General features: G+C 29.4%; 3 protein-coding genes across 3 annotated transcripts; 1 reads left to right on the top strand and 2 right to left on the bottom strand.

The window, feature by feature from the left end:
• On the bottom strand, positions 1–11,446 carry LOC145750113 (nuclear pore complex protein Nup160-like). The gene is made up of 31 exons (XM_082566059.1): positions 11,314–11,446; positions 11,102–11,207; positions 10,748–10,851; positions 10,554–10,648; positions 10,227–10,416; positions 9,684–9,865; positions 9,357–9,426; positions 9,194–9,291; positions 8,804–9,025; positions 8,334–8,516; positions 7,735–7,905; positions 7,367–7,457; positions 7,076–7,238; positions 6,775–6,893; positions 6,316–6,461; positions 5,617–5,708; positions 5,250–5,465; positions 4,730–4,901; positions 4,212–4,337; positions 3,886–3,975; positions 3,620–3,721; positions 3,304–3,393; positions 3,113–3,224; positions 2,858–3,039; positions 2,724–2,781; positions 2,436–2,527; positions 2,072–2,214; positions 1,234–1,480; positions 915–1,040; positions 358–462; positions 1–132 (listed from the first exon to the last, which is right to left on the bottom strand). Exons 1-31 carry the CDS (start codon positions 11,405–11,407, stop codon positions 43–45), a joined length of 4,077 nt encoding a protein of 1,358 aa, XP_082422185.1. The 5' UTR covers positions 11,408–11,446; the 3' UTR covers positions 1–42.
• Positions 11,447–11,925: 479 nt separating this feature from the next.
• LOC145751617 (vacuolar protein sorting-associated protein 53 homolog) lies at positions 11,926–14,923 on the top strand. The gene has a single exon (XM_082567803.1). The coding sequence runs from the start codon at positions 12,161–12,163 to the stop codon at positions 14,669–14,671; it is 2,511 nt and encodes an 836-aa protein (XP_082423929.1). The 5' UTR covers positions 11,926–12,160; the 3' UTR covers positions 14,672–14,923.
• Positions 14,494–21,589, bottom strand: LOC145751618 (general transcription and DNA repair factor IIH helicase subunit XPD-like). Its single transcript, XM_082567804.1, has 19 exons — positions 21,495–21,589; positions 21,169–21,346; positions 20,557–20,708; positions 20,227–20,368; positions 19,980–20,096; positions 19,692–19,815; positions 19,403–19,499; positions 19,069–19,202; positions 18,519–18,687; positions 18,315–18,433; positions 18,140–18,209; positions 17,368–17,437; positions 17,144–17,245; positions 16,846–17,001; positions 16,413–16,535; positions 16,261–16,333; positions 15,609–15,823; positions 15,247–15,390; positions 14,494–15,063 (listed from the first exon to the last, which is right to left on the bottom strand). The coding sequence occupies exons 1-19, from the start codon at positions 21,497–21,499 to the stop codon at positions 14,971–14,973; spliced, it is 2,283 nt and encodes a 760-aa protein (XP_082423930.1). The 5' UTR covers positions 21,500–21,589; the 3' UTR covers positions 14,494–14,970.
• Positions 21,590–21,618: the final 29 nt, after the last annotated feature.

The raw sequence follows: 21,618 nt of genomic DNA, 5'->3' as shown, positions 1-21,618 counted from the left end.
TTGAACATTATTTTATCAATTACCATGGCTACAGTCACGTGATTAGTAAGCTCGAAATTGCAACATCCCCCGATTTACTGATTCTAATTCATCGAAATATTCTGACATTTTATCAGAGAGGTTTTTGTGCATCTGAAAAAGTTTAAAAAAAAAAAAAAAAAAAAAAAATAAGAGTAATTCCAAAATAATATTTGTTTAAAAAACTAAAAATATTTAAAAATCAAAACTTTTCAAAAAATAGAAAAAATATCTTTAAAATAATTAAAAAAGCACGCCAATAAAAAACTTCTCTAATTTTTCTTAGTGATAGTAATAATATTATGACAAATATATAAACGTAATACAAATTTTGAATACCTGAAAATACTTGTCCTCGTTTTTCATTTCTTCCAATAAATTAAGAAGTCGTTCGATTTCGTTATAAGGCAACCATACAGGGTAATTAGTACTATGCAAAGTAGTCTGTAAAAATATATTTTAAAACAATTTAAATTTATTTAATATAAAAACTCGAAAAAAACTCGAGACCGAGTCGGGGTACAAAAGTTGCCTCATCTTTAGACTGCAAAGGCGGCTTTTTTGCTTAAAAAAATTTTAAGTAACAATATTGGTTCAGTAAAAACTTTTTTTTTATTTATTATTGATGTGGAAAAGTCGACTTCACGACCTAAACATAGAGTCCCAACTACTAACCTGACCCAGTCTTAAGTTGCAGTTTGGTATATTATAGATTACAATAGCAAAAAAATAAACTGCTGATTTACCGTTTATAGCACCTTACTTAAGGACGCTCTAGGGATCGAATCCAAGACCTCATGTAGTGAAGCCAAGTGTTCTGATCACTACGTTACGCTGCCGATGTCAAAAAATAAATATATGTTCGTGTAAAAAAATTTAAAAGAAAATTGTCATACCTTAATATTGAAGTGTTCGGGTCCACTTCCCATAACAGCGCTTACATATTCAACAGATATTGAAGTTGCTTCAGCCAAGTAATCATAACAATATAACAAACGAAGCAGCTCTGGGCAGTTAAGTTTCTGCAAAACAAAAATAACTTTGTTGTTAGAACTGTAAAAACATTTATTTTTTTAATGAAAAATTATTGGTACACATATTTATTTATCTCAACCACAAAAAAGCGTATATTTTAAACAGGCCACTGATAGTAAAAAAAAAAAAATTATATCTTAAATTAATACCAATAACTAAAAAAAATATTTTTTTACTTACCTTGTAATCATTTAATAACCATGCTGGTATCTGACAATTATAACTTAAAATAGTTTTCAGGACAGCCTGATAATTTTTCGAGCCCCGATTTTTGACGTCAGAATATTCGTTTAAAAATTTTTGCAGAAGCCTCCACGATAAATCGGACACGCTCGAGTAATTATCGTTCAAGCCCGTTGACTGGTCGTTTTTACTCAACCATGACAAATATTTTTCTTCTTCGTTCGTATAGGGAGCTCGTATACATCTAAAAATTTTGATTTTTGAGTTATAAATTTAATTCAACATTTTAATAGTAAATCTATTAATTTAAGTCCTAAACCGGCAGCATGGCGTAGTGGCCAGAACACTTTGGGTTTAGTGACCATGCCATAACATACTTAAAATAATTATGTAAACATTAATACTTTTGGCATGTTTTAAATCATTAAATTGATTTTGTCGTTTTTTCCCGTCGCATTGTTGTAATATTAATTGTATATCGTATTTATTATTTACTTTTATCAATGTGCGAAAAATCAAAAAAAAACAAAAAAAAACACTAGGCTTTACTATATGAGGTCTTTGGTTCGAACCCCAATGCTCGCTATAAATGGTATAAACTTCTGCTAAGCCAATACTTAAAAAGGCATAATTATCGGGCAATTAAAATCTATTAACCCAAACAGCTGTAGGTAACTCGAAACTAGGTCAGGGAAACAAATGTAACAAATGAAACTCAATGATTTGGTCGTTAAGTCGTCTCACATAGAGATAATAAATCTAAAAAAAATATCTTGCAAATATAAACAAAATAAAATTTTCACAAAATTTAATGAATTAATTTTTTGATGCCTACCTGGTTGTAAGTGATTCGAAAACATTTTCAGCCGGCAAGTTAAACTGAGAACAAACATAGAAGGCATCCTTGTACAACCCACAGTGGTTTAATAAAGAGATTGTCTCCGTGGCATTTACAACTGGCCCTATCATGGTCTCATCCTTCAACAAAAAATAAAATTTAATAAAAGTAAAAAAAAAAATTTTAGATTAAAAAAATTTCAAAAAAAATAAAAATTTTTAGATTAAAAAATTTTTTTTTTTAATTGCAGTATAACTAAAAAGTTTTTTTTTGGTCTTTTACTTTAGATATAGGTTTAATAAAACCATGAAAAACAGATGTACTTTAAAATAACTGTATATTAATCTTTTTTATTAGTTACTTTGCTGTCTTCTATGATTTTAATTCTTGTTTCAACAAGAAGATTTTCTTTTCTTACATCAGATAGTTTGACAATCACAACATTCGTCTTACCTAAACCCAAATAATAAAACATGAACAATTAACAAAGGAGTTTAATGGACGGTACAAATTATCATGCGAGTAAATTATTATAGAGATAAATTAGTTACAAGTTGTAAAAAGCAGCCTGTGAGATAGGCAGTTGACTTATATATATTAAACAGTAACTAAATAACAAATATTTTTAATTCAAACTTTATATTTTTACCTATATCAGAAATAAAATCTCCAGCCGAATCTCTTTTGGGCGATTTTCCACCCAAGTTCTAAACAATTTGACAATATTAAAAAAAAGTTTTAAAAACATTTTTTTTCTCGATATTTTGAACTTTCAACTTTTACCTTTGATTTAGAGGCCTGAGCTGTGATTGGATGAACAATCCACTGGTAATCCTTATCGACCAATTGGAGACAAGTGATTGTCGACACAAGACAAACTCGTTGCCTCTTGAGTGAACTTAAAATATTTGAGCCAGAGAGCTCGACAGCAAGTCGGCAAGATTGCTCGTACATCGATGAGGCAGCTAAAGATAAAATAAAAAATTTTTATAAATTATTTTTAAAAAAGTTTGAAAAATTTTTAAACAATAATCTTACCTCTTCTATAGTTAGCTCTGTGCATGTTGAAAGAGAATAAAAGTCCATAATAATCATGAGGTGATGACATAATATCGCTACACCTTGCTCTATGCTCCAGTATACTAACAAGCTAAAAAGTAAACTACATTAAATACAAATAAAAGCATATCAATTTAATACGAAAAATAAAAAAAATAATTTTTTGTTACATCATCGTGCATATCCTCATATGAGTGTTCAACCAATGTCTTGTATTCTTTTCTCTCACATAAAGTAACAACCATTGATCTAAGGCAATCCTAAGTAACAAAGTTCAATTTATTAATCATGTTCAAAAAAAAACATTACATTTATTGACAGCATTCCTTGCAAACTATCAATTTTTTTACAAAAACAAGAATATTGTACCAAAAATTTGGCATAATATAACAAATTTATTGTACATTAGAATGTTGAAAAAAAATATTTTTATATGTTCTTGCAATAAAAATAAACTTTACGCGTATTTTAAATATAGGTTTCTACCTTTTTATGAGCATGGTCAGGGTTTAAAACAATAGCATTATAAGCTTCAATATTTCTTCCTAGCACCAGACTTTGGCGGAAAATACTACAGCATAAGATTGACTAAAATAATAAAACAAAACTTTAAAACAATATATTTTTTATGGCACACAAAAAACAAAAAAAATAAATCAATAAAAAAAGTACTTTCAAACATTTAAAAATTTTTTATAAAAATATAATATTGCCATTTTTAATTTTTTTCAAGGGGTACATTAAGTTCTTACCACGCTGCTGTTGTCTGCTCTACCGATGGCATATTTAGCAAGTGTAATCACATGTTCACTTAAAAGTAATTTCTCAAAATACTCAAGAATCTGAAAAAAAACAAAAACTTTAATCTAATGTTCAATTGCCATATATTTAAAAGGAAACTTGGGGTACAAAATAGATAAAACTGCCATTTGTGGTGCATGGGTAAATTATCACAGGCAAATGTGAGTAAGAGACGATATTACGCCCCCTAAAATCCCAACAGTAAATCCACTAGTACAAGATGAAATAAAAACAATGTTTAGGTATGTTAATTTTTTTTTTCAGTTTTAATAATCACCTTGGTAAAATATAGAACTTCAATTTGATTAGCTGTAAATTGATCCTCCTCTATTTTTAGAACTCGATTTACAAACAGATTTTCCATACACGCCTCACTTCCTGCTTGTATAAAAGTGTGGACAGCCTTAAAATAACATAAAACCTTTAACTACTAAGCAAAGCTATAACTATGTTTATTTGGAAGAATTTAAGGTTTTCCATATAAAATACAACAATGTTTAACTTAGTGTGGTAATGTCAACTTAACAGTTCAAACACAAAATCACTTTTATTACAATGACCCAGTCTCCAGACAAGCCATTCTGAAATTATATGGGCAAGGTTCAGTAAAATGAACTTATATTGGGCTAGACAGAAATATTACCTATAGTAACATACCTAAAGAGCATTATCTATAGTACCATACCTAAAAAGATGTTAATACCTAAAGCCACATTGCTAAACAAAAAATTACGTTAAATAAAAAATGTCTAGTTAATTAAAAAGTCTAATCACTTATATGACAACTTGCTTTACCTTTGAATATTCACCAGCATGTAAGTAACAGTGACCACTCATGTACATCATATACCCCGGACAGAAGTTACACCAACCATCAAGTTCAAAATTAATGTAATGTTGTAATCTTGAAAACTGACATTTGGAGAGCAAGAATTCAGGGAAGGCCAAGGTAGGACCAAGTGACCATCTTAAAATATTGATAAAAATGTTAAAAAATAGACTAAAATCAATTTTAGGACAATAATAGGATAATATAAAGTATTGGATATAAAAGAGTGTGGGATCATATGTAAATTTAAACAAATCTTTGGAAATGCAAGATAGAATTTTTGTAATTTGTTGCAAGATGCAAGTGAGAAATGATGTGGAATCTGGTTCAAAGGTCGAGTGATGATACAGGATCAACTTTAAAGTATCTCCGCACCAGTACTTACGTTTATCCCAAAAACAAACAAAAAAATACAAAACCAAATATTTTTTTTGTTTTAGGCAATAATAAATGCCAGTACACATAAAAACATTTATATTGACTTACAATATTTTCACAATTGTACCGACAGCGTCGGGAATAATAGAGTTGTTTAATTTTCCCCGAAACAAGTAAGAATTTGTTGATAACATCGATCCCAGCAACTTCCCGCCTTCAGTCCTTAAGAAATACTCGATGAGTAAACTTAGTGAGTTTTCCTCAGATTTGAAAGTCGAGTTTGAGTCCGGTTCTTCAACTGATAACATCCTCATAGTTGACTCACTAACAACAATATTTCGTAAAAAATATATTTAAAAATAAATTACAAAATATTTATGAGCGCCTAAAAAAAGTTTGAAATAAAATGTAATTGAATTTCAATTTTAAATAAAAGAAATGTTGACACTAATTTTTTAACTCAGTAAAATCTCACATTGATGAGTTAGATGTATGTTCCAGTTCAGTAGTAACAATCCATTGAATAGTCTTATAAGCTTGAACATATACTGATACTCTGGTAGGATACTGAAATAAATAATAATTTTTTTATTATGAATTAACAAATAAACTTTAATAATTAAAAAAAAATTTAATATAAAAATTGAATTTTAAAATATTTTTAAAATAAAGTATTTATGAAAATTTAAAACAGTCTTAATTAAAAATATCCCTAAAGTGATATATTAGCAATATTTTTATACTTAAAAATTAATAAAGTTGGTGTCACTGAACACAAAAATGATTTTAACTTAATTTCACTTACTTTTTAAGGTTTACAACTTTAAAAAAAAATTAAAATTATTTAAAAAAAAGAGAAGGGGAGCCCTGTTTGTAATGACGTAGAAAGTACTAGCTTGTATACATTTACTACGCTACTTGGTACTTTCTACGTCACACAAAAAAATTTGGTAACCTGTTTTTTTCATGTTAACCTGTAACCTGTTTTTTTTATGTTAATCATTTTTCAGTATTTTTGAAAATTAAATTGTAAGTACCACAGACATTTTTTAAAGGTTCTAAAGCCATTTTGTAATTCATTGTCAACCATACTAACGTGCTATATACATCACTTACAAAATTGCAACCTCTGTAACATGGCACTTTAAATTAAAAAAGTGTTTTTTTCACGTACTGTATCTTGTAGTTCATCAAACAGCATAGAAAGTATGAGCAACAACATTGAAAGTTGAAGTCTGTCATGAACATATCTTTGCAAACTTCTTACTAATAATTCTAAACCCTCTTCACCGTTTAGAAAGTCAGTTCTACATTCTCTCACTAGATATAAATGAATTTAAAACAATCAAAAATATAATATTGGCTTCTATGATACCTAGTATAAAATATAGGCAATAAATTTAAAATGAACTAAATAAATTAAATAAACTGAAATGATCGAATAATTGAAGGAGGTTTTTTTTAATTTGGTCTTACAATAAGTGCAAAAAAGTAATCAAATAGTGTATTCAGATTTGAATACAAAAAATCATAATAAAACATTTAAAAACAGTTTTTATTTTTTAAGTTACGATTTTTGTCACAATATTTTTAAAACCAAGTAAAATACAAATTAAATTGATAAACTACTGACTTGTATCTTGATCTTGAAAAGAACCAGGCTCCAGACAAGTAAGCAACATTTTAACTGCTGAAACTATATCACTTATTGCTGCATAACTGTTCCCAAGTTCAAAGTTATCTGACCTTTCTCTAAAAATAAATTTAAAAATGGAAGCACCGTTTTGTATGGTAAACTTTTACATAAAATAAGTTTATCTTATTTTTATAACTTACTAATCCATTAATAGCAATCCAAAAAAATAAATTACCACCTTTTTTAAAAAGAAATAAATTAAATTTTTTAAATGCCTAAATTAAAATTTAAAACGAACCTTATGATTTGCCTTATAATGTCCAGTGACTCTGTGATGCCCTCTACTGGGTTTTCGCTGAAGCAAATAATCTGCAAAGTTGAGTCCAAATAATCCTGGCCCAAAATGTTGGCCAACAAAGAGAGAGTACTCAACAATTTTGATAAATCATCAAAACAAGAACCTGAAATAAACAAAAAAAAATAGTTAGAAATAAAAACAACAAGCATAAAAAAAACTTCTGTTTTAAATACTAGCAAGTTAAAATATTTTAATTTTCTAGGGCATCAAAATATTTTTTGTTCTTTTCACCTTCTGGCAATATTTTATCAAATAATGAGGGGTCAGCTCCTCTACAAACAGCTTCCAGGTTTGATACCGGGACAAGATGGGAAATATGCTCCTAAAATATTAAAAAATAATGTAATACAAAAAATATTGAAAAAAATTATAGTAAATGCTAGAATTCTAACTTTTAATAAATTAAGAATATTTTCTTTTAAAAATAACTTACGTATGTTTTTTTTTAATTTCTAAGTTCTTAAACTACTATATTTTTAACCCTATAAAACTAGGTACTGCAAATAAAGTAAAAAAAAAATTAAGTTCTACCTAAAAACTTCACATAAATCAAAATGTATTTGTTTGCGTCAAACACCCTCAAAAAAACAAAATATTACCTTCTTGATAATTTTAACACCATCAGTAGAAGGAATAGAAATACCGAGTGGTTTTGTTATTCTGAGTTGATACTGGCAACAAGTTTGATAGAAAGCTTGGTACGTGGAAAACTGAATTTGAATTAATTCTTCCGAGGTAAAACTTTCACTTCTTTCTACCACAGATTGAATCTAAAAAATTAAAAAACTATTAAAATGTTGGCCAACAAATTTTTACAATTTAAAAAAAATCTTAAAATATTTTATGCAAGTTTACATTTTAAAAAAAATTATTAATTCAGAACTTATGGAATTTTACAATAAACAACAAAAAAATACTACAACTTTAATTTAAAAACCATTATTCAATTCGAAATTTGCTTTTCTTAAATGTTCTTTGCATTCCAATTAGTAATAAATAATCATTAAATTATATTATTTGGGTTTGGTGACCATGCCATAACATACTTAAAATCTTTATGTAAACATTAATACTTTTGGCATGTTTTGAATTTATTCTGTCATTTTTTCCCGTTGCATTGTTATAATATTAATTGTATATTGTATTTATTATTTACTTTTATCAATGTGCAAAAACCAAAATAAAAAAAAAATCATACTTCTTCTTCAATTGCTTTTGTAACTATTTCACGGAGTGATTTCCATAAAATATTTTGATTGGCGAGCGACGATCTTTGATAAATTGAAAGAGCTTTGGTTATAGCAGTAGAACTAAAACTTCCGGATGTAAATAATTTCTCCAGGAAAACTTCTTTGATGGAAAGATGTTGGGGGACATTCATCTAAAAAAATTCAAAAATATATAAGTTTGAATTTTTATTTCTAAATAAAAGACCATTAAATAATCCGTATTATAGTTAACAATATTAATTTAAATGCTTAAAAATTAAAATGAAACCTTTTTTTACCTTTATCTTTAAACAGCCAATTTAAAAAAAAAAAAAAAGTAAAAAGATAAATATATTTAAAAATTTCTTAAACATGTATTTAAAAGTCTTCTAAATTCAATAAATAAAAAACAGCTATCATATCAAGAGTTAATATATATATATACAAAATTTTAAATTACCTCTTCTACTGTAGGAACGGCTGAGTTTAAAGCCACATCATGCCACACCAAGGTATTAATCTCACACACTGATAATGCCATCTGATCCTCACTATCAAGCCACAATGTCCACAGTTGATTTTGCATGGACAACTTGTAATCAATTAACAACGAAGAAGTCATCACATCGGGTGAACATTGTACAGTAGAGATGTGAGTGTACGTACATGCTTCTGTGTTGATCTAAAAAAAATTAATGGTTAAAATCTGATGTGTCTTTTTTTTTAAAACTAATATATAATTTGTTCTAATAACAAACCTGTTTTAAAACAAAACTAATACAAAAATCTCCACGTTACATCTTTCAAAAACAATTTATATTTAATAAATGATTTTGATAAAAAATTTTACCTTTATGTTTAAAAACACAGAATCAGATCCACAAGAATAAAACACAGAAATAAATCTTCCATGTTCGTTACAAACTGAACGAATTTTGTGACCATGTCCTAAAAAACAACATCGATAAATTAACAAAAATATATTTTAAATGTTTTTATTTTTGTAACTTTACCTTGTTGCTCTTTTGGATCCATATCACTAAGATATTCACTCATATCCCATTGTGCCACACATTCTTGATTCTGAAAATATTTACAATGTTATTTTAGAGCCAAACCAAGACTCCTTATTTAAAAAAAATTTTAAACAAAATTCTGGTAGAAATTGAAATCTGTTAAATTTAATACTGTTAAAAATTTTTTTAATTTTATATATATATATACAAAATAGTTAAATTGTCTATAAATAAATTATTGCCAAAAAAATTCAATCATTTTGCAAAATTGTTTGGGCATACAAATAAAAAAACAACAAAATTTAACTAAAGTGTTTACTTCACCTTGCTGGACCATATTCTTAGTTTCTTGTCTTTGCAAACACCCACCAGTTTGGGGTCATTTGAGTTCACCATCACAATATCGCAGGGTATTTCACCTGAACCGGTACCTGCCCACGGATTGATGCCTGACCAGATGCGGGACATTCGAGAGACTTTGTTCATGTGGACGACAGAGGGAGCACCTAATTCACAACACCAAGTAAAAAATGTAACAAAATACTTAAGACTAGTTTTTACTTTTACTAGCCCGCTCTACGGTCGGTATTCTAATTGTCGTAATATAACTCTTAACTAATATTTCCTTGCGATAATTTACTTCACCACAAACAGTAGTTTAATTTGTTATGTAGCCCTTAAAACTGGACATAAATATATATATCGTCCACTAAATTTGTTGTATATATATAGATGTTATTTTTGTCATGCAAATGCTATAATAGATTTTATTATTAGGGTAAAAAAAGACTACTACTGGCAAGCTTTAAAACAACTTTGCAAGTAAATTTTATTATTACTAAATCATAAATAGAAAAGTAAAATTACCTTTGTAAGGCATCTTAACTTGTACAATGTTCCCTGTTGAAGTGACAAAGGCAAATAAAGCACCGAGATGGCCTTTACCAGTTGTAAAACCACATGTAAAACAATCCAATGCTTCAACTTGTGGAAAATAATAATTATTTGCGTTCTCTGTAAAGTTTGAGCAAGATAGATTGTGAATAACCGATCGCTCCTAAAATAAAAATAAAAGTAAGTTGCAAAATTTTAAATTCAATACTAACAAAACTTAAATAACATCACATATATATAAATTAAAAAAGTAGATGGGCCTATGTTTAAATTTTTGATAATAAAAAAATCGTTTGTTACCTTATTCTGTGCAATGTTAAACTTAAGTCGATGAGCAGCATGAATAGTGGCAAAAAGAATAATAACTTGGCTATTATTACAGACAATCTCTACATCTAAACACAATAATAAATTTTAAAAAAGCTTAATAGAAAAATTTTAATGCTAATTTTAAATAGTTTGTAATTTGACTTATCACAGTTATTATAACATACTTGGCAAAACTTTAGAATTTTCGAACTGAATTCGAAAATAATTTTGATGCAGGTTGTTGTTTAAAGATTGCTCAATTAATTCCAATGTGTTACCAGATGTTCTCCTGCAATAAAGTTCTAGGTAATTTATTTATGAATAGTTCTATTTTATGAAAAATTTATTATAGAGGAAAAAAGAAGCTCTATTAGCGTCGTCCGGCGGTTCAAACAAGTATTACCAAAATAAATTTTATAAAATATTAAAGGTTAAGATAAGGTTTAAAAATTCATCCCTTCCCGCATTTATAAACTGGGCAGATGGTATTAATAAAGTTCCGAAAAAAACATGGTAAAACAAAAGTGGTATAAGCTTACCAATAAAAAGATTTTGAAATATCTAATTCTTTAATATTAAAATCAACCCCTCCAGCAGAATCACCAAAGTTAACATCTTGGTTATCTGGCAAATCTCCAATTTTTCCTGCACATTTACAAAATTAAAATTAAGTTCCCTTTTTTTAATTAAATTTTTTACTCAATTAGCAAATTTATTCTAATAATTACTGAATTTTACGATAATGCTTTACCTTCATCTACTATGATTTCTTGACATCTTGAATAAGAATTGTTGGCAAAAATTGGAACTTCCAAATACAGCAAAGAACGATCTATTTGGTCCATTTTCAGCTTTTAAAGTTCTAGGCAGAATCCCTAACAGCTAAAAATAACAACTAATATTTAAAAACGCGATACGAGACTGTATATTAACTTAACCTAGCTGAGGGTGTTTTTTAAACTTTTCTATGTAGTAAAAGCAGTAAATCTTGCGGGATTTGTTTGGTAAAATTTTTTAAACTTACGTTAAATTTATCACGTTTTGGAAAACGGAATAATGTAAAAAAACGGAGTGCAATATCCAAGTGCGGAAGACAAAACTTAATGACGTCACTGGCTTGTACCGTTAAATTTTTAACGTAAATTTAATCTGCAACCAAACATCACATTAAAAAAATATATATAAATGTTTATTTATTCATCAAACATATTTATTTTTCCGTGAATAAGGCCCTATTGGTGCTAGGTTTAAAAAGATACTTCCATGAACGCGCTATAACATACTTCTATAAACGCGTTATACGTATCTTTTCCAAAAAACACCTTGCGTTTATATTGAGTGTGTAAGCTTCATGTCGTTCAGTTTATGTGCAGATTTTTAACACAAATTTTTTTAGTATTTACAGCTTAACAGCATCTTGTTAATGGGCCTACTAGCCAAAATTACCATTTTTTGTAAAATAATTTTAAACTTTTTTGTTTTTAAAGTTTTATTTTGATATTTGCTTGTAGTATTTTTAGTTAAAAAAACAAGGATAAAGTTACTGTATTTTGTTCCAGATACGCAGATCATTTACTCTTGATTTATATTAAAGAGCAATGGGGGAGGTTAATCAAAGTAAGGAGGACATTTTACTTGAATCAACATTAATATTTTCCGATAATGTACAGAGTGTTATTGAGGATGTTTTTCCAAGTAGTGACCCACTCGAAGCAGCGGACTTTAACGTTGTTGATTACATAAATACAATTTTTCCAACCGAACAATCACTTTCCAATATCGATGAAGTTGTATTAAATGTTGAAGGGAAAATTAAGAAACTTGACACTGAAATAAAGGTTGCTGTTCGGAGACAAACCGTGGCAGGAGCTGATGGCCAGGAGGCACTGGACGAAGCACAAAAAGCTATCTATGAACTTTTTGCCAAAATAAAAAGCATAAAAGACAGAGCGGAGCAGTCTGAAAAAATGGTAAAAGAAATAACTAGGGATATAAAGCAGCTTGACCAGGCTAAACGGAATCTAACCCAAGCCATTACAACTCATAATCATTTACACATGTTAATCAGTGGAGTTGAAACACTGCAGAACTTGGCACGAAAACGACAATTTGGTGAAGCTGCAAGCCTTCTACAAGGTATCCTGAATGTTATGGAACATTTCAGTAAACTTAAATCTATTCCGACAATTCGTGATTTGTCAAACAGAGTTGACGATATAAAACAAGATCTCACTAAAAGTGTGATCACAGAATTCGAAAACGCATTTTCATCACATTCTAATAGCGGTGGTCTAAACGCACCGTTTTTAAGAGAAGCCTGCTCAGTTGCTGATGTTCTAGAACCATTTGTTAAAAAAGACTTGCTTAAAAAATTTGTCAAAAATCAATTAGCTGAATATGTTGTATTGTTTGATGCCTCGCAGGATACAGCCTGGTTGGATAAAATTGATCGAAGATATGCTTGGATCAAGCGTTGTCTGGTTGACTTTGAGGATAAACTTGCCAAAGTGTTCCCAGAAAGTTGGGAGGTTTCTGAGATAATTGCTGTTGAGTTTTGTTATATTACCCATAAGGAATTAAGCAGTTTGATGCAAAAACGAACAAGTGAAATCGACGTCAACTTGCTACTTTTTGCTATTCAGCGAACAACAAATTTTGAGAATCTCTTGGCAAAGAGATTATCAGGAAATACTATCAAGGAATCTAACATGAAACCAAAGCAAGAAAAGAAACCTGAAAATACAGAAAACAATCCATTTTTAGAGGATGCAGAACAAGAAATAGAAAATCCATCGAGTGAAAACAATCTGGATACAAACAAATCAGAAAATCCATTCGAACGACTAATTTCCAGATGTTTTGAACCCTATCTGTACATTTACATTGAATCACAGGACCGCAACCTGGCCGATTTAATAAACAAATTTCAAGATGAATTTCAATTGCAAGTTCAGCAAATGAAAGCATCTGAAGTTCATAATACTGGCAGCGGTGTTCTAGGCAGTTGTGCTGATTTATTTGTGTATTACAAGAAGTGTATGGTACAATGTTCACAGCTTAGTGCGGGTGATCCCATGATTGCACTAACCAGTCTATTCCAGAAATACCTGAAAGAATATTCAAGTCGTATTTTAACAAATAACCTACCGAAAACATCGACTGCAAATGTATCTTTGGCATCTAATATTACATTTTCAACTGTAACAAACTTGCTGAAAGAAACAACCACTGGTTTGAAAGACGTACCAGAAACAACAAGGATAAGTCCAGCAGAGTTAACTTTGACTTGTTCTATTTTAACTACAGCAGATTACTGCCTGGAGACAACCCAACAACTTGAGGATAAATTAAAAGAAAAGGTTGAACCCCAACTGGCAAAGAAAATTGATTTAAACGGAGACCGAACGACTTTCAGTACTGTTATATCAAATTGTATTCAGCTCCTGGTACAAGATTTAGAATCTGCTTGTGATCCATCTCTGTTAGCTATGTCAAAACAATCTTGGACAGCCATTGAACATGTAGGAGACCAAAGCCAATATGTGAGTGCTATTACAGGCCACATTAAGCAAACTGTGCCAATTATTCGTGCCAATCTTTCGTCTGCAAGAAAATATTTCACTCAGTTCTGTATTAAATTTGCCAACTCATTTATTCCAAGGTTTGTTAGTGCTTTGTGTAAATGCAAACCAATTGGTACAGTAGGTGCAGAGCAACTTTTATTGGACGCACATTCACTTAAAACCATGTTACTTGACTTACCATCGATAGCATCACAAGTAAATCGCAAAGCACCAAGTTCGTACACAAAAATTGTTGTCAAGGGTATGACTAAGGCTGAGATGTTGTTAAAAATTGTCATGACACCTCACGAGCCCAGTTCTAATTTTGTTTCGAGCACAATAAGGTTGTTAGTTGACCCCGACGTTGACACATTCCAAAAGATCTTAGATATGAAGGGATTGAGGAAAATCGAACAAACTTCACTGATTGAGGTGTTCAGAGCTGAAAGGCCACATTCGGCAAATAACACAACTACAAATATTTCCGGTGACGATTCAATGTCGAGAATTAAAAAATTAGAAAAACTAATTAAAAAGCGACTTTAATCTGTTTTTAAGTAAAAGTTCTTGTGACGATATTTATAATGTATTATTGATAGTTAGTTATCACTTTTAGTTGAACGATATATACGGTAGCTTTAAATAGAAAAAATTTATTAAATATTCTTGTTGTGCAATTGTGCTCTATTCTGTCCTTGTCTATCATGTAAAATGTATCCAATAAATTATTTAGATCTATAGGAAATTGTTTTTAAATGAGAGTTGATGTAATCGTGTGTATATTTTCTTAAATTTTACAATATGGACATGTAGAAATAGAAATAATCTCTCAAGCCTCAATGTTTTTAAACTTGTTGAGCAAGTTGTGCCACCCTCTCTCTCATACTTGCAGATTGCAATTGTTCCAAAGTCAGAAGAGAAAGACCAAGTTGATCTTCCTAAAAACAAATAAAATACAAATTTATTTATTGTTATAGCAAAAAATTTAATATTATTATTTTTTAATTTTAGGAAAGTCAAGATGCTAACCGAATTTATTCTAAAAAATAGTATATTTTTAAGCCTTTTAAAACCTTTTGCTAAAAAAAGGAAAAAACCATTCATTTTAATTGAAATATTACCTGTGAAAAAGGCTGAGCCATAAGTCTTAAAAATCTCTTGGCAATATGAACAGATTCATCAGTAGAAAGATTAAGAACCCCATCAGATAAATGTTCTTGTATCCAACGTGGTAGTTTTCCTTTTTTATCGCTGCGAGCAAATCGCTAAAACACCATAACATACATTACTATTACTTTAATATAAAAGTTAGCCCAGAATTATTTATTACTAAAAGCAGTTCTAACAATTACCAATCTGAACAACTGTTTCACCAATTTATTGTAAGGTTATGTAAAGATTTTTGATAGGCTATAATATACCTTTCGTTACTGGTGTATTTACATATGTCATGCACAGATAAAAGTAGAACTACAAGACTCACCTTGTCAGCAAACACCATAATTCCGTAATCAGTTTTTCCTCTAATAACCCTTCCAACACACTGAGCTGCATGTCTCATTGCATCAAATGTTAAAAAATCTGATTCCCTGATTTGAAAGTTCTCTCGAAGATACTCTAGTCTTGCTTTGAGTATTCGACTTTGTGTGTAAACGTAAGGAATGCCAAACATGATGACAGCTCTTCCAAGATGATGTGCTAAAAAAAAAAAAATTTTAAAAGTATTTTTTAAATTTTGCAAAAAAAATTTATAAATAAATTTTTTTTTATATATCTTTAACCTTGATGTGGGAAAGTCGAATGCGCGACTTAAACATAGAGTAACAACTGTTACTCCGACCCAGTCTCAAGTTGCCTTCAGCAGTTTAGGATATTATGGATTATAATTAAGTGCTGGCTCAGCAGGAGTTCATACCGTTTATAGCACCTTACTCAAGGGCGCTGCAGCATGAGAGCAGTGGGGATTGAACCCACGACCTCGTGGTGTTGTAGCAAGTATTCTTACCACTACAACATGCTGCTGGAAATCTTGACAAAAGAATTGGATTGTTTTAAAAAATTAGGTGATGTGATTGCAAAAAAGCAAGTATTACATCATAAAAAAGATCAATTTGTTTAAGTTATATCAATCTTACTAAAATCAATTCCTTCTGACACTTTTCCTCTTGCAACAGATAAAAGAATTGCTCCCCTGCCATTTTCACATGCCTAAGTAATAAAAAATATTTAATAAAACCAACACAGTCACAATTCAAGATTAGTTAAAGAATATTTTTGAATGTTTTACTTCATGATATTTATCCAATGCCATGCTAGTTTCTGCTGCATCTTGGGTTTCAATAAAGATAAGTTTGTTTCGTTGAATGTTTTCCAATATTCCCTGCTCGTACCAACTTGCCACTATATTTTCCTGAATAAATAAATTTTAAGCATTTAATTCAAAAATTAAAAAAATTCCAAGATTTAAAAAAATTACTTTAATCATTTTTGTTTTAATTTTATCTATATTTAAATCTAAATAAAGTTTTAATCTTTGTATTAAAGCTTATTAATTTTTGTTTTAAATAAAACGGCATTTACACATGCCATTAAACAGCCTACTATAAATAAATAAAACCTACCATGTATGAATAAGACACAAAAAAACAAAATTTTTGTTTTAAATAAAACGGCATTTACACATGCCATTAAACAGCCTACTATAAATAAATAAAACCTACCATGTATGAATAAGACACAAAAAAACAAACAATTCCATCCGGAACAATCTTTGACATCTCAAAAAGCAAATTTCCATAATTTCTTATCACTGCAATATCTTCCCTGGTTTCAAATTTTGAACTTATTGCAACCTGGTCATTTCCCCTTGAAATTACCTTAAATAAACTCACTTCGATAAATATTGTTTCATAATTCTTTGAAATTTAAATAGAAGGCATATAGCATAAACAAAAAAAGTAACACAAAACTTCAACTACCAACTTAAAAATTTACAATTTATTCAACATGTTAGCTTACCATTGGACACAAACACTGCCTTGCTAAGGTCATTGTAAAGGTTGCCATAGTAACTGGTTGGAAATCTAAGATTCTTGGGTACATGTCAAGTGGTGATAAAGTCTAATTGAAAAAGAACAGCTAAGTTAAGGCCAGTCAAAATTCTAAGTAGTATGATACAATAATATAATTAGTGCATGATGTAAACCCCATAATTATAAGTAGTGTTTTACAAGTTAACTTACCCCAGAAGTGATTATAACAGATTGAAATCTTGAGAATACGGGTTTAATTGCAATTGAGGCATCCATACAACTAAATGACAATATTAAGATTAGTAGTCAAATGGTGGTACCTATAAAATATACAGGGTCGAATGGATCGAATAAATAGAATGTACCTAAATGTATAGTAAATGGTTATCGAATGGATCAAATAAACTGGCAGCGTGGTGTAGTGGTAAGAACTCTTGCTACACCACACATGAGATCGTGGGTTCAATCCCCAGTGATCTCATGCTGTAGCGCCCTTGAGTAAGGCGCTATAAACGGTACAAACTCATGCTGAGCTAGCACTTAAACAGCAGCATAATTACCGGGCAATTATAGTCTCTATAATATCCCAAACTGCCACCGGCAACTCGAGACTGGGTCGGAGTAACTTATGTTACTCTATGTTTAAGTCGCGCATTCAACTTTCCCACATCGAAGATAAAGATATACAAAAAAAAAATCAAATGTATATATATCAAGTGATTATTAAATGGATCCAATAGACCAAATGGATCGCATGTATTAAGGTTATTCTTAATAGGTAAGGGTTGGGGTTAGGGTTTAATTTATGCAATCTTTTTGTTTTATTTGATTCGTTTGGTCCATTCAATAACCATTTGATATATATTTGATCCAATCGATCCATTCGATCTATTCGAATCCGTATAGTTTATAGGTATATACCCGTCAAATGGTATGTGCTTACTAAGTTGAAAAAACGATTTAAGATAATGGAGTAGCTTACCTGAAATGAAGTATTGGGTTGAATATGGTTGGAGTTTTGTCATGAAACGGTTCAATTAAAATAACAAACCCTAAAATAAAAAATAATATTGGGAAACAACTACAAGTCAATCGTTTATACACAAAAAATCTGTTAAAATAAAATGTAAAAATTATAGAAATAATGTAAAATCTACCTTTATTGTAAGTGCTAACCAATGTTGCAAAATTTGCGATTAAGCCTAGTGACGAGTAATCTCCAATATTAGGGAGTTCCAACGTTCTTAATAGTGATCTTAATCTCTCAGAACAGAATCTAAACAAAATTTATATATTTTATTGTAAAAATTTAAAATTCCAGGAGCTCAGAAATTAGCACAAAAAATATACAAAATACAAACCTCAATGGTTTTTTATCGATACAAACTTGGTCTTTGGCATCATGGAGGAAGGTAAGAGGCATCTCAGATACCACATGTCTTACTCTTAACCTTGATTTTAAATATTCAACAAATCGACGAAGGAAGGCAACAAAGTGTTCAGCATTTCTAATGCTGCCAGGTACTGCCTCTGTATAAATATAAACAGAAGTGAATCTATTAACCTGCAATGTAATGTAAAGACCTACTTTACAGCCACGTTGTGTAACATTTTTCACCCAGACCCAGCCTTGAGCTGATTTATTATGGTATGGAATGTTATTAATTATAATAATAAACCTGCCAATCGGTTTTTGGCAAGTGTGGAGATCTAACCCATGATCTCCTATAATAAACCTAGGTGTTTAAAACACAACACTGTGCTGCCTAGCTAAAATAAACAAACCACTCCACATCTTAGAAGTTTTTCTAAGTATTTTTACTTATAAATAAGCTTTATTTTTTCTTTTAAATACTACCAAATTTTTTAAATATTATTTAAATTAAAATGTCATGCAACTGAGTCACTGACCTTTTAATATTTGGTCAGGGAGAATAGGGTTTGATAGTATCACGTCAGTTTCTCTCGCAATGTTTGCTTCCTTTAATCCTTCAACCAATCTTTTGTATTCATTTCTTAATTTCTCTTCATCAGTACTTCGTACTCTAAGTAAAAATAAAATGAATAAGTAAACTTAAGAATTGCTATTTAACTAAAATTCAATATAAAAAAACTCTTGCTTGGTATAACTTTGTTATATAGATTTACTTTAATATGAAAAAAATTAACAAAGGACTTTTGGTAAAATTGAACTATACATATTTTTTTAGCTTTGAACTAAAAATATATTATTTACATTTCTTACTTTTCAAGATGATTGCTGAGATGGTCAATATTTTGTGAACATCGATCCAACATTCTTCGACTTATCGTCACGCTCATTGATTCAATACAAACATTATCTAAATAAAAAGTTTTATTTTGCATTATAACAGATTAACTTAATAACAAAAAAATTTAATTAATTTTTTTACATAAATGCTATTTAATGTATGCATTGCATATTGTAATTTTTAGTATCTGAAGCTCTGAGTTTGATACCAACTGCCAGCATGTACTAAATAAATTGAATTGTTACAAGAAAAATTATTTACCAATATTGTGGGCTTCATCAAATATAACTACAGAATTTTTTGTTAATTCTTTTGAAACTAAATCAGCAATTTTAGGATCAAGTAGGTAATGGTAACTGTACACTACAATGTTTGCATGCATTATCTATAACAAAAACATTAAACCAACATTTTTAAACCAAATTACACTAGTAAAGCACTTTACAAAAAACACTAAATTTTAACAAGTGAATTCTAAACACAAAAATTACAATTTCTGATTGGAATTAAAATTTAGTTTATAGATTAATATAGTAGTTTTTTGCTTACAGTATATCTTGCTAAAAAATAGGGACACCACCCTTTTAATCTTCCATATCTTTTAAGATCATTTAAGTTATAAACTCCTGTTGGTAAAGGTGATTCTCGTCCATTAGCATCAAATTGCTAAAAAGAAATTTTAATAAACACAATTTAAAATACAAATTATTTAAAACGTAAAAAAAATCTATAGCAAGTAGCCTATAAAATTTTTAATTACAATTGAATTTTAGACATTGTATTGCAAATAACCAACCTCATACCAGGAACATAATTCAATAGATGGATCATGTTTTTGTTTTATTCTAACATGAGAAGCTGTTAGTGCATGACATTTTCCATCCACCTCTTTACCTAACTTAACCCCATTTACTGAAGGGTTGATGCAAAGATTTTTTCTGTATAAAAACATTTTATTAATAAACCCAAACCATCATTTTTTTTTAATTTTAGGAAAACACGAAAATCGACAATGATTAATATTTCTTGAATTTTTGGCAATAAATTTTAAACTATTATTTTTTATTTTCAAAACAAATATATACAATTATTGGTATTTACTAAATCAAAAAAAGGGGATTTTAACCTTGCACTTAGAGCAAGTGCTAGCAGCTTAGGTGTTTCCCCAAGTTCTCGAGTATAATAATCAATGAGTCGTTTCAGTTCCTCTAGAACCTTTTCCATTTCTGGGATTGTCCTCGAGCAATATATTAATTTCCCAACTGACTGTGGATATTCCTAGTAATAAAAACATGTAAAGTTTATAATATCCACTGGCAAATCTAATGTTATTCAGGTGCAAGAAATATCGGCAACATGGTGCAGTAGTAAGAACACTTGGCTTTACTACATGAGGTCCTGGGTTCACACCCCACTGGTTTAATGCTGTAGTGCCCTTGAGTAAGGCGCTATAAATGGTATAAACTCCTGCTGATCCAATACTAAATCAGCAGTGATTAAGTAATTATAAATATATATAATATCCCAAACTGCCAAAGGCAACTTAAGACTGGGTCGTGGTAACTGATGTTTCTTAATTTTTAGGTCCTAAATTTAATCTTCTTACATCAAGAAAAAATTTAAAATAAAAAAATTTAAAAAGCAAAAAAAATTAAATGCATTGACAAGCAACAAACTTTGTTTCTTGGTACAAAGTCCTGCAAACAAAAAATTGTTAATTTTTTAGAAATTGACATACCAAATGATAAGCAATAATAAGAGAAAGCAATGTTGTTGTTTTTCCAGTGCCAGATGGCATTTCCAAAACTCCATGACCTTTCGCATCTAGAGTTCGTTTTAATTCAACCATGTATGAATATTGCTCAGGATATATAAACTCATATGGAAAATACACCAAAAGTCCTTCAATATTTAACCTGTATATGAAAACAAAATTAGAATTAATTAGATAATTTAGTTTCATATTCAATAGTAATAAAATTTAAAAAAGCTTAAAATTTTATTCCTATATCTATATGACTAATAATTAAATATTAATTGTATTTTAGAGACAAATTAACTTACTTCATAATGCAATGATATCTATAACAATATTCTTAGCTAATATTGTAAAGCAATTTAGAGTTTGCAATTTTAAGAAAGTAAACATAACACACGTGGTAAAACGATTTTAATAACAAAATATTCA

The sequence above is a fragment of the Corella eumyota genome, chromosome 4 (assembly GCF_963082875.1).
Source record: "Corella eumyota chromosome 4, kaCorEumy4.1, whole genome shotgun sequence".
NCBI lineage: Eukaryota > Metazoa > Chordata > Ascidiacea > Phlebobranchia > Corellidae > Corella > Corella eumyota.
Note: the sequence above shows the minus strand (reverse complement) of the source record. Positions and strands in the feature narration are given on the sequence as shown.

What these genes read in the sequence shown, in the direction of transcription:
- LOC145750113 (XM_082566059.1), bottom strand. Translation starts at nt 11,407, where the DNA reads ATGGACCAAATAGATCGTTCTTTGCTGTATTTGGAAGTTCCAATTTTT. An exon ending in CTGACCATGCTCATAAAAAG is followed by an intron (nt 3,394 to 3,619) that starts GTAGAAACCTAT and finishes TTTGTTACTTAG; the next exon opens with GATTGCCTTAGATCAATGGT. An exon ending in ACGAGGACAAGTATTTTCAG is followed by an intron (nt 133 to 357) that starts GTATTCAAAATT and finishes AAACTTTTTCAG; the next exon opens with ATGCACAAAAACCTCTCTGA.
- LOC145751617 (XM_082567803.1), top strand. Translation starts at nt 12,161, where the DNA reads ATGGGGGAGGTTAATCAAAGTAAGGAGGACATTTTACTTGAATCAACA.
- LOC145751618 (XM_082567804.1), bottom strand. An exon ending in CCCTGACCAAATATTAAAAG is followed by an intron (nt 18,688 to 19,068) that starts GTCAGTGACTCA and finishes ATATTTATACAG; the next exon opens with AGGCAGTACCTGGCAGCATT. An exon ending in TGGCTCAGCCTTTTTCACAG is followed by an intron (nt 15,064 to 15,246) that starts GTAATATTTCAA and finishes ATTTGTTTTTAG; the next exon opens with GAAGATCAACTTGGTCTTTC.